Below are 12,662 nucleotides of genomic sequence, written 5' to 3'. Positions count from 1 at the left end.
GGTGTTCCCATGTTATGTTGTCGAAGGCTGTAATGTGGACTGGTGGGTACATTCAAGAGGTAGTGTGATTTCTTTTGTTTAATGTATTTCAGCAGCTTGTAATAATACACCTGCTTTGCCTTTAACATCGAATGTTTCATAAAAAATAGTGTTCTAAAGTTTTGTACAAGGCCATAATATCCCTAGAATGAACGTAACTCTTTTTTTGCAGCACAATCAATTTATTATAAGTTTTCGCGAAGTAGTGCGCCAAATCAATATGCAGTAGGTTAATCTAGGATAAAAGAGTGCGTATTACAATGAAGTTTTCAGCCATGGAGGAACCAGAGTACTCAGTCTGTATAAGCAACCAACATTTCTGCTTAGTTCCATAGCAAGTTTGTCGATGTGCATGTTCCAGGCCGAATCCTCTTGCAACCACACTCCGAGAAATGTTTGACATTTTACCTGCTCTATCAGCCTATCTTCAAAAAGAATAGCCGCATTGCAGTTACGTGGTTTATTAGTAGGAGCAAATATGATATATTTTGTTTTGGAAGAATTCATTTGTAGCTTAGTCTGTTGTAACCAGCAAGAGAGTTGTTTCAGGTAATTGTTAACTTTCAATTCGAGCTCCGTTATAGTAGCAGCTTTAAAGAATGTGTTAGTATTATCTGCATACATAACTAATTCAGGACCCGGGGATACCACACAGATCATTAATATATATTATAAACAGAAGAGGTCCAAGTACTGACCCTTGTGGAACACCTGGTATGATTTCCGCGTAAGATGAAACGTGATTATTTATACTGACATATTGAGAGCGATTGGTTAAGTAGGGTCGTAAAAGTTCCAATACTATACTTCGTACACCGCACCCTTCCTATTTGCTAATTAATAAACTGTGGCATACTGTATCAAAGGCTTTCCTAAAGTCTACAAATAAACCTAATGTATACGTTCTATTTTGAATATCTATTATTTTGTTTGATATTAAGAAGAGCTGCTTTACAAGATATATTTTTTGGAATCCGTACTGCATGCCGCTCATTACATATATTTACTGAAGAATGTTTGTAGCCTAACATTCAGGGCACTCTGAACACCTTTAACAGAACAGGTAAGACAGATATCGGCCGGAAATTTGGCATTAAATGTTTATCATCTCCTTTGTAAATATGGCATACGCGTGCTATTTTTAGACAATCAGGAAATATACCGCTTTCAAACATTCTGTTTATGATGTGCACAATGACAGGGGCAATTATATCCGCAATATATTTCATCGGTACTGGTTCAACATCACCATACCCAGCAGAGACGTTTTTTTTTTACTTTAAACAGCAGCTGCACAACTTCAGCAGGTGTAAAAGGTGTAAGTATCAGTGAGTTGTAAGATAAATAACTGGGTAAATAATTTCAACTAATAAAATAATATAAACAGAATACCAATATGAATACATACAGCTCCATAGCAAATTCACAGGGAAGCTTATAGTAGGGATGCACCGACTGAATTTTTGGGTGGGCCAACTTGAAATTTGAGGGTGGATCAAAAAAAATTTGGCGGGTGGGCCGATTTGAAATTTTCGGGTGGGCCAACTGGAAATGTGCGGGAGGGCCAACTTCAATTTCTGGATGAGCGAAGTCGGCATTTGGAGGTGGGCCAACTTAAATTTGGGAACGGGTCATATTGAAATTTGGCGGTGGGCCACCGACAATTTGGGAATGGGCCAACTAAATTGGGGGGTGGGCCAACTTATGTTTGGGGATCGGCCAACTTGAAATGTGGGGTGGCCCAAGTTAAGTTTGGTTGTGGGCCAACTGGAAATATCGCGGTTCGTCATCTGAAATTTTGTGGTATGCTTACACATGCTTAGACCACTCCAGTGGAGTTTCTACATTTTGTTTAATGCGTAAGCATTCTTAATGAGGACACTAGCTCTGTCAACAAAAACTAATGCTTTTTATCTGCACAAAAACGCGTAATTTGCGAGGTTAATTCATGTAATCCTTATAATAGTGTGAATGTAGATTATTTGTAGCTGTATAAGTGAATAACAATTTAAATCAATAAAATAACGCTAACAAAGAATACCCATAGGGGAACTAAGAGCTCCATAGAAAATGCACGGGGAAGTGTATAGTCGGGGTGGGCCAAATGAAATTTTCGGGTTGACCAAGTTCAAATATCGTGGTGGGCCAGCTTGAACTTCGGCGGGTGAGCCATATGAAAGTTGCGGGTGGGCCAGCATTAAACTTGGATGTGGACCAAGTGAAATTTGGGGGAGGGTGAAATTGAAAATTAGGGGTAAGCAAACTTGAAATTTGGAGACGGACCAACTTCAAATTTAGACGTGGGCAAACTTAAATTTCAGGTTGAGCCGACCGAAATTTTGGGCTTGACCAACTTGAAATTTTTGTGTTGGTCAAATGGAAGTTGGGGGTGGGCGAACTTACGCACACTTAGACAACTCCAGTGAAGATTCTGCATTTCGTTTTTGTTGATGTATTTAGATTACATTGTACTTGATATAAATTTATTGCATAAGTTCTCTAGCTTGTAACTATTAACATTCCTCGTGAACGCCGATATATGGAATGGAATATTATATAGATAAATAAATAAATAAATAAATAAATAAATAAATAAATAAATAAATAAAAAGTATTGTTTATCTGCTTTTCTTGCATGCAGGCGCAGATGATACCGTCTCCTTCGAAGGTTCAGGAAATAGGCCCCCACCTTGCTCTCCCCAGGCGTACAGTAAGTATACCATTGTTCTGAATAGTTATTTCAGTCAGAAAATCTTCATCAAAAGCAGCCACGCAATGACTTTATTGATGCGGATTTGACGATATGGGATTTCCATGCTGCAGCCGCCGTGCAAGCTATAATGCGCCAAGCACAAATCATTATTAAGGTACATTTATAATAAACCGAGAGATTGATGTGTGGTTGGCTGCCTGTGAATTTTATGAAACTATTGGTCGGTTTTAGCAACCTAAAGTAGCGGCACAGGTGCTATGAAAGACGGCGTACTGCATGACTCCATGTAGACTTCTTATTCCCACCCCTGTAGTTCTTCACCGTACATGCAGTGATCGGTACACGAACGTTTTACCATTCATATCTCTTCGACTCCGGCTCCCGCGGCCATGTACACTGCGAAACACTGTATCCACTACAGCAGCCACCGAGCTTTCGATTTCAAAAAAGCAACATGCGCACAGCCGGCATTTGACCAGCCACAAGCGATGAAGGATCACCAGTCGTTGCTCGCCTATGGCTTCACCGATTACTATTCGTTCTACCAAGGTCAATTGAGTCGAAGTTTGGGTATTAACTCTCCTCGAGGAAGTTGGGGAAGAGGGGAAGGGGGGGAAGGGGGTGGCACTGAAGGCTTGAGCATGTCGTTTGGGGTAACTGTATGCCGAAAATTTCGCGCATACGCATGTGAACTACAGCATCACTTCGTTTTGTTTACTGTACTGTACTGACATAGGAAATTAACGAAGCAGATGGACTTCACATGCAACTGTTTGTAAATTCGCCAAAGCACACCTTGTCTTGAAAATAGCTTAGGCTTCATTTGCGTTTAACTTTTTCTGTAACATCATAAAATACACTTACCTTGACAATAGGCTTGCTAAGAAAGCCAAAAACGCCACCAAGCAGTTGTTCCTGCCAGCTTGCCAGGAGGCCACAAATCTCGAGGGAGCGTGTTCCACCATACTTTATCGTTGCATCTGTAAAAACTGCCTACAGTTGTTCTCTTGAGTAGCAAAACATTGAATTCATAGTTTCAAGCACCTTTACTGAACCACAAAAGCTAAAATACTGTCACGTTGTTGTAACGGTGCGAAACAGGGTAGCAAAAGCGTAAATCACGAAACTAATTCTTCATTGGGTGAACTTGGGCCCAGAAAAGCAAGTGACACTTAATGAATGATAATAGCGTCGAGCACAGTTCGCGATCGTTGAAAATTGGATCTGCAGGTCAAGTGTGTCGGCTTTTATACATGACTCGTCGAAGGTTCCAACATCAGCATAATGGCTGGTGCCCGCGTACATTCACAAAGTGCTAGACAATTCATGTCGCGCATACAATCTCAATACATCGGTTTGACGAACATAGAGAACAGAAAGAATCAACGATAACATTGGAGAAAGTTCTAATTCATGCAGGCGCTTCTTGCGGTGAGCCATAGCTGAAGTTTTATAGCACGTGAAAGTGGTGCCCGTGAAACGCATGAACAAATAATTCACAACTCTTTAACGAAATAACATAGCTTTATTTGTCTCAGCTTATTTTGTATCCCAGTTTAGTGCTCATTTAAACCTCTGCACAGTGTTCTAGTGCACCAATTTCTACTTTCTGCAGGCCTCACATATTGGTACGTCTAAATGTTAATATAAATGTCCTATTAAATTTTTTTATTATGTTGTATTTGTTCAAACAACCTGGCCACGTGCATTGGGTGACAACTCTAGGTCGTACCGCGGCTCTCGGCCTTGCCTTTACGGCAATATGGAAAACTTCATGCGAGCCGGCCATTGAACACGCGCACTGCTGGACGAGTGCCTCCATTATTGTTGAATTCCAATGGCAGATCGCTAGCGCTCGGCCGGATCATGAACGGAGCGCGTCGTTCCGACTGTGATCGCTCTCGTCAAATCTGCGAATGGAATGCGTACGTTTGCACGGGAGCACTTAGTACAGGGAAATCAAGCGAGAGGGCGCTAGACTAGAAGTGGGTCGCGTAGGCCTCATCGCCATCACCACAATCATATTGATCATCCCGGAATTCCGTGCATTTGCTTTTCTTCCGTGGTGGAAGAATCGTCACTGGACTTGGGAACTTATAGTGCCTTAGTCTGAACTGTCACTATCCAGCAGCAGGAACCAAAACGCACGGTGCGACGTAGCGTCCCTGTTTTCTATGTCATCCATACCTGCCCGCGAGCGCAAACAGGCGACCGTGACAGGAAGCGAAGGCGGGTGAAGGAAGCACGTCACGCGGACTTCCTGTCAAATCTGCTGATTTCCGCGGAGCAAATATTTTTGCTCTGCAGAGCGATACGGAAACGGTTTCTGGTCCCAATCTCCAATTGCAACACAAGACTCACGCCCTCATTCTGTCATTGGAATAAGATTGCTCCCTAAGAGCAGAAAAACTTGATCTGGATCTATCATTGGAATTCAACATAAGTTTCAAGTAGCCAACGTCATCAGTTTAAAGCTGATTGTAGTATCTCAGTTTCTGTTGGCCCTCACACGCCGCCAGTGGCGCCAGTGTTGTCACCTGTATATATACATGCCTCTGAATAAGGAGAGCTCGTTCTGTTGCGGCCGTGACTGTATTCGCGATTCATCTGCGGCTACCGCCGAAATACAACAATCGCGACGAAGATGGGATCTTTTCAAGGTGCGTAACCACACCTGCAACTTTACTACGTTTACGCCATGAGCTGTATCGGGCTCGCTCCGCCGCCCCCATTCTTGCCTGTACTGGGCCGCCCTCCTGTTCCCTGGCCGCAATGGTACCGGATGCTCGAGAACTTCCTGCTGGCATCAGGAGCATCCGACTTCAAGCCCGAACGTCGCAAGGCCCTGCTGATACACAGCGTCGGCGTTGAGGGTCAACATGTCTTCTCCAGCCTATTGCTTACGTCGGATGCCGCCCAGAGCGGTGAGTCAGCTGCCGGCGGTAAACGTAGTAAGGATAGCGGGGACGCCGCTGAGCCTTCCGTTTATGCCGAAGCTATCGAAACCCTAAATCAACATTTCACAAGAACAAGTAATGTCATCGCGGAAAGGCACCGGTTTGTCCGTCTTATGCAACAACCGGGGGAATCTGTACATGAGTATGTTGCTGCACTACGTGCTCTCGCGGTAGCACGTTCTTATATGTCTCTGGAAGACTCGCTTCGTGATCAGTTCGTGGAAAGGGTCGCGTGCCAGCACCTACGCGAACGCCTTCTTCTTGAGGGCTCGACCTTCTCGTTCCCCCGAGTAGTGGCATTAGCTTCACAAGTCGAACAGGCCAATGAGGACATTCGAGAATTTGCTCCCGGCGATGTGCAGTGCATATCAGGGCACTCTCGCTTGGCGCTATACTACCATAGAAGCATTGGAACGCGCCACCTTCCGCGTAACGACGCGCCCCAGCGTGAACCTCGTACCGAGGCGAGCCTGCAGCACGACAGCCGCCAACCTGCCTCGTATCTGCGCCCATACAACTCATCCTCTCACTGCTATCCTTGTGGTTCGCGCCAGCAACTTGTCGCATCACCCCGCTGCCCAGCCCAAGGTCAACGTTGCTATCATTGTGGTCTCATTGGTCACTTCAGCGCGATATGCAACAAGAAGCGACGGGCCGTTGTGGTTCGTGAGCTTAGCGAACAGACATTGCCCGACAATGAAACCTTTTCCCGACACTGAAACGCACAATGAAGCTGTGAGCATTCGATGTGTGACCGTATCGGGCCACGCCGGAATTCTAGTTGAGGTAGCAGTTGGTCACGCGACTTTAACATTCCTTGTCGACTTGGGATCTTCTGTCTCCATTCTAGCGGGGGATCTTCTTGATAAACATTTTGCCGAACAGCTGCTGCTGTCCGCGCTCCGTGTGCAACTGTTAGATTATTCAAAAAAGCCTATTCCAGTGCGAGGATGCTTTCTTTCGAAAGTCGCATAGAAGGAACGCGAGGCGTTCATTCTGTTCCACGTTGTCTCGCAAGGTACATCGCTTCTGGGTACTGTTCTCCAGCAGGTTGATGGCCACGTGCTGTGAACTGTTGCCTTTGCTTCACGCACACTTTCACCTGCAGAGAAGAAATACGGAGTTGGAGAGCGTGAAGCGCTGGCGTGTGTTTGGGCCTGTGAGGATTGGCATACGTACTTGTGTGGACGGACGGCATTTCACGTTGCACACGGACCACCAAGCTTTGGTCTCGCTTCTCAAGACACTGGGCGCCGCCCCCTTCGCATTGCACGCTGGTCCGAACGGCTGCTTCGCTACAGTTATACAGTAGAGTATCGGAAGGGGTCTCAAAACCAAGTGGCGGATGCCCTTTCCCGCCTTCCAGTTCCGTCTCCGCAGGAAAATGTCTCATTTGATGAAGTTGTGCCCTTGGTTGAGTTACCGTGCCTCACTAAAGAGCAGTTTTAACAGGCCCTTCGTGATGACTGCATGTTAGAACAAGTCAAGATCTATGTCGCCACATCTTGGCCTGCACATAAGACGCTCTCAGGCGAACTTCAGCCTTTCTTCTTGGTACGTGAAGAATTGTCCGTCGTTGATAACCTGCTCCTGCGCGGCGAACGAATCGTCGTTCCCGTGTCTCTCACACCGCAGGTAATCGCTGCTGCCCATGAAGCTCACCCTGGTATAGTTCGAACAAAATCTCGCCTAGGAGAACGGTACTGGTGGCCAGGCATGGACAGGCAAGTGGAACTTTCCATCCAGAACTGCAGCATATGTCAGATGGCTGACAAAAGTACCAAGACTGCTGCTACCCCCTTGCAGCCAGAACCCCTGCCAGAGCGTCCATGGCAGAAGCTAGCTGTTGACATCGTCGGCCCTATAGAGAGAGCCCCACATGACTGCAGATACCCCATTAGATTCATCGACTATTTTTCCAAATGACCAGATGTTCAATTCTGTGGTGAAGTATCCTCCCGCACCGTCATAAACATTTTGCTTCACGTGTTCGTCCGTGAAGGCTATCCGGACGTGTTGGTCTGAGACAACGGGCCCCAGTTCTCATCTAGGGAGTTCATTGACTTCCTCAAAGATCGCGCCATCCGCCTTGTGCACTCTTCCGTTTACTACCGCCAAGCGAACGGACTTGTCGAGCGGTTTAACCGGGTCTTCAAGAATTTTGTGCAGGTCGCTATGCTGGAACAGCGTCCGCTTCGCCAAGCGGTAACCGAGTATTTGGGCATATATCACTGCACGGCACATGCCACTACGGGAGTTGTACCACTACGGGAGTTGCACCGTCACGGAAGGTGACCGAGAACACGCCTTGACGTTGTGGGTCACCCGTCACCAGCTTTCTTCAGCGATCCTGTTTCCGAACTTCATCGTCTGCGCCAACGAGTTAAGAGCAAGCAAGACTACAGCAAAGAGTACACAGACCATCGCAGGGCCACGAAGAAGACAAGTGTCTGTTGGTGATTACGTTAGAATTAAAAAAAAGCCTGGTATATCGGTTAAGGGAGACCTCGTGTTTAGCCACCCGAGAAAGGTAATCCGTCAACAAGATCCATCAACGTTTCGGCTTGATGATGGACGAGCCTGGAACGCGTCGAAGCTATCCAGGGTACCTGTAGCTTCAGCCACATGGAATCTGCAGCATAATGCCGTTTCCGAACCCGTGACTCCGTCGTCTGCATCTCAGCAATCCAACAATTAGGCCTCAACAGCTCGACCCGAAGCCTCACCAGCTATGTCCGCGCTACGAGCTCCAACGTCAGCTGAGTCGGATGACCGTGTGCTTCGACGTCGGGTCCAACCACCGAGGAACAGAATGCCTCCAGATCGATACCGGGACCACATGTCGCTTGTTTGCTAGGTGCAGACGGGTGCAGTGTCTGACCTTGAGTGCTGCACGAACTATGTGCAGATGGCTGTGTCTCTGCGAGCAATTTGTTGTTTTTTTGCTTTGTCTTTTTGGCGTTGCTTGTCCTAGGCCATGCATTATTATTAGTGATGAGCACATCACATGTATGGTTGAAGATATTTGTATTTAATTGCAAATACTGTATATATGTATAACAATACTAATCTATTAATTATTAGTTACCTTGTTCTTTTCAGGAGGGGAATATGCAGTATCTCAGTTTCTGTTCGCCCATACACGCCGCCAGTGGCGCCAGTGTTGTCACCTGTATATATACATGCCTCTGAATAAAGAGTGCTAGTTCCGTGGCGGCAGTGACTGTATTCGTGGTTCATCTGCGGCCACCGCTGAAATGGAACACTGATCAAGGCTGCACTTAGCTTAAAGCGTGTATGCGTTCCACCGGCGTCCTATGCAACGCGAACAGCGGAGCGCGTGGCCGAAGCATCACTGAAGGTTGTGGTGACCTCGTATCGCGCACGAGTCCAGACCATCTCGGTTTCGAGCTTAGCGAGCGACAGGGCCGCGTCTCCTCGCGTACTCTAGCGCGGCGCTGCGCACGCACTCAAGTCGAAAAACGGGGCACCCAGCGCTAGGCATCTATCACTATGGGCAGAGTCCTTCCATGTTTTTCTGGTCACGAAACTCCGCCGTCACGCTATGGGAGAGGTTCATATGCTGCCCAAAGGTGCCGCGACGCGGCGCCACTGTGCCACAGAGGGCATCGTTCGCGTACCGAAATGCGTGCGCAGTGCGAGGCGAGCTGACTTTTCGGGTACGTTCTGTGCATGTGCTGTGCTATTTTTCGAGTGTTCGGCTGTTTGGTTGAAGTGGTGGGGTGGGACAACGATGCCGAACACGTGTTGCGTGCCTGGGTGCCGTTCCGGCTACAAGGGCACGACCGAAAAGGTGTCGTTGTTCTGTTTACCTAATAACAAGGAGCAGCGCGAGAAATGGAAGCGGGCCATACCGCGGCAGGAAAGTGGCGGTTTTAATTTCGAATCGAAGTATACACGTGTGTGCGCGAAACACTTTGACGCCTCGGACATCGTCACTGCGTACAATTTCAACATCAACGGCGACGACGTGTCCCTGGAGCGTGAGAAGCCGACGCTGAACACATTTGCTTTATGCTTTGTTGCTACCTCAATTTGTGTTATACCAGGATAGAGTAGTTCACAGCAATAGCGCCCTTACCCCGACCATCTATGAAAGGTATAGCATTAGAATTCCTTTAAATGCAAGTGTTAAAACAGAATAATATGCATTGTTTTATTTTCCATTGCCCTTTAGTCTTGGCTAATGATGGGCTACAATTCTTCAATTGCACGTACTTTTAAGTCTATAAGCTGCTATGAGTAAGAAGGTTATTAGCACACTGTTAGCTACATTTGTATTGTGATTTGCTGAGCAAGTTTTGTCTGCATGTTTAAGTAACAGCTGAAGAAGTAGAAAGGTGGTATCTCTAACAAGCCATTTAAAAAAAATTGCTGTATTTGTGATGTGGCTACTTGTGTTCGTTTGAGAGTTCTTTAGCCGTGTGTTATGAAATGCTTATGCTTTACACTTTCTTGTTTATAGAAACAATCGACTATGCATTCTGTACTTATTGCCATTCGTTTGCTGGTGTTTGTTTCCTGCCTCCCAATGCATACCTCTCACGTTTGATCTTATTTCTTTATGCGTATTATATCAGTATCATGCTTTTAACAAACTTCTTGCATTGTGAATGATGGACCATTTGTGACCGGACGCCTCCGTGCTATCTGTATTTCGCTCCGCTTATGTTACATGATAAATAAATGATCGTGCTTGTATTTTGTTTTTGCACCAACACGTTTTATTTATTTTCTTAATCGAATTATCAAGTTTTTTTTCATTTTTCGACCATGATAAGAATATCAGGACCGGTGATTGCAACATGTTAACATATTGTAAATAGTTGCGAATTAAGAACCAAAATACCTAGTCTCGTCGTTTCTGCGTCGAAACCACGAGCAGTGAAGTGCTGGGCTTACTGACGCTTCTAAACGACTGCTTGCTAAGGCAATTGCCTAATTACAGCTAGTTTCAACTGTGCAGGTCCTAACACTTCAGGTTCGCCTTAATCCTTTGTTAAAAGCCGCACCGAAGGCATTTAGCAGGATGCGTTGTTGGGCAAGTTGGTTCATTGTAATAGGAAACATTGGTTGCGCTTTCTAGACAATCACATGTAAGAAGACAGGACAGGTCTGTCTGTCTGTCCTGTCTTCTTACATGTGATTGTCTAGGAAGACATTTAGTAGCGAAGTTCGTCTTGCATTAATGCTACCTAAATCTTATTCAGAAATGACATCGCTTTGCAAGAAATCTTAAGCGCATGGAGCAGCTCAGTTCCCTTTTCTTTGTCATTAAGTATTCTACGGTAGCAGCCCTTTGCAATAGCAATTTCATTCTTTTGATCTCGTTACCCGCCGTGGTTGCTCAGTGGCTATGGTGTTGGGCTGCTGAGCACGAGGTCGCGGGATCGAATCCCGGCCGCGGCGGCCGCATTTCGATGGGGGCGAAATGCGAAAACACCCGTGTGCTTAGATTTAGGTGCACGTTAAAGAACCCCAGGTGGTCAAAATTTCCGGAGTCCTCCACTACGGCGTGCCTCATAATCAGAAAGTGGTTTTGGCACGTAAAACCCCAAATATTATTATTATTTTGATCTCGTTATAAGATACTGCCCACAGAGTCCTTCTATGCCACAGTTTAACAGAAACTGAACAGCTGTGCTCGGCGAGCAATCTGGCGCTATGCGCAACGGAGAATTGGCGCTTACTCCTCTGGTGATAAGTGGGACCACTGGCGTTTTGTTGCGAATGCGCGGTGTTTAATCTAAGGCAAATATTAAAAAGCGGAGCCCACCGAAGCGTTGAGGCGAACGGCGATGACGAAGAAATCCGGACCGGGACCGCCCGGCCGTGTACAGCGGACGCACTTCGACGGGGGCGAAATGCAAAACACCCGTTTATTTAAATTTAGGTGCATTTTAAAGGATCCCAGGTGGTCAAAACTAATCCTGAGTCCCTCACTACGGCGTGCCTCATAATCGTATCGCGGTTCTGGCTCTTAAAATTCCAGATCTTTCTTCTTTTTGGTCTGAGACCGCCGCAAGCTCCATGTTATGAGCGGCTTTTTTTTTCGTCCCGTGCGCTCATATCATCGCAGAAGACACGCTCAGGCAGTAATTTAATTATATTCAATGTTAAAAATAGTTGCGTGAAACTAAAGCGATCGTTGAGGAAGTTGAGAAAGCTAGAATACCGAGGCTGCCCCACACACAACCACAGCGGTAGCGGCGTTCGCATGCCCTCTCATGCACGGTTGCGCCTCTAGCGGCGGGCGCTGGCGCTATATGAAACTGAGGCGGCAGTTTCGTGACCAGAAAAAACATGGAAGGACTCTGCTATGGGTAACCACAACGCACAACTTTGAGGATAAAAATTGTTAAGCGTCCTTCATACTCTTTAAACACTTTGAACAAAAAGTCTGACAGGCATATGCATGAGATTGTGCAGCTGAAATGTTTGCCATTAATAGATAACGGAAAAATACGTGAATAACCGACCCCGCCTAGTATTCAAGAATACGTATAGCATGCATTGACGTAATAGTTTTGTCGAAACCCGCAAGGTGGAGACAAGTAATTAATAAAGAGAAAATCGGACACCCACCCGTTCATAGCAATTGCTACAAAGGAAACCCATATGGGTTCCTCGAAAGAAAAGCCTTGCAGTTGAAAAATTTGTCCTGGTCCGAGACCAGAACCCGGGACCACCATCTTTCCGGGGCAGCCGCTCCACCACCTAAGCTAACCAGGCGGCCGCCGTCTGCTAGCTGCATCAACAAGGCTTTCCTGTGGAAGGCGAAACGTTTAAAAGTTTTAGACCAATCCTTCTTGGCGAGCCTTCTGTATTTCAGCCTGTTATCCATTATTTAACGCCAAGAGGAAATTTCGCCAAACTCTTGATATCAAAATGAATAATAAAGCATTAAAACACAACTGCATGAACAAGGCTTG

At 46.1% G+C, this 12,662-nt stretch overlaps 1 protein-coding gene across 1 annotated transcript in view; it reads left to right on the top strand.

Moving 5' to 3' along the window:
• The window catches only part of LOC142573233 (uncharacterized), a 189,028-nt gene that overhangs the window by 81,989 nt on the left and 94,377 nt on the right, over nt 1-12,662 (top strand). Inside the window, exon 3 of the mRNA XM_075682831.1 lies at nt 2,681-2,749. Coding sequence (XP_075538946.1) covers nt 2,681-2,749 — 69 coding nt within the window. The remainder of the gene's footprint in view (nt 1-2,680; nt 2,750-12,662) is intronic.

The sequence above is a fragment of the Dermacentor variabilis genome, chromosome 2 (assembly GCF_050947875.1).
Source record: "Dermacentor variabilis isolate Ectoservices chromosome 2, ASM5094787v1, whole genome shotgun sequence".
In the NCBI taxonomy this organism is placed as follows: Eukaryota; Metazoa; Arthropoda; class Arachnida; order Ixodida; family Ixodidae; genus Dermacentor; species Dermacentor variabilis.
This window is presented reverse-complemented; position numbering and strand designations above follow the sequence as displayed.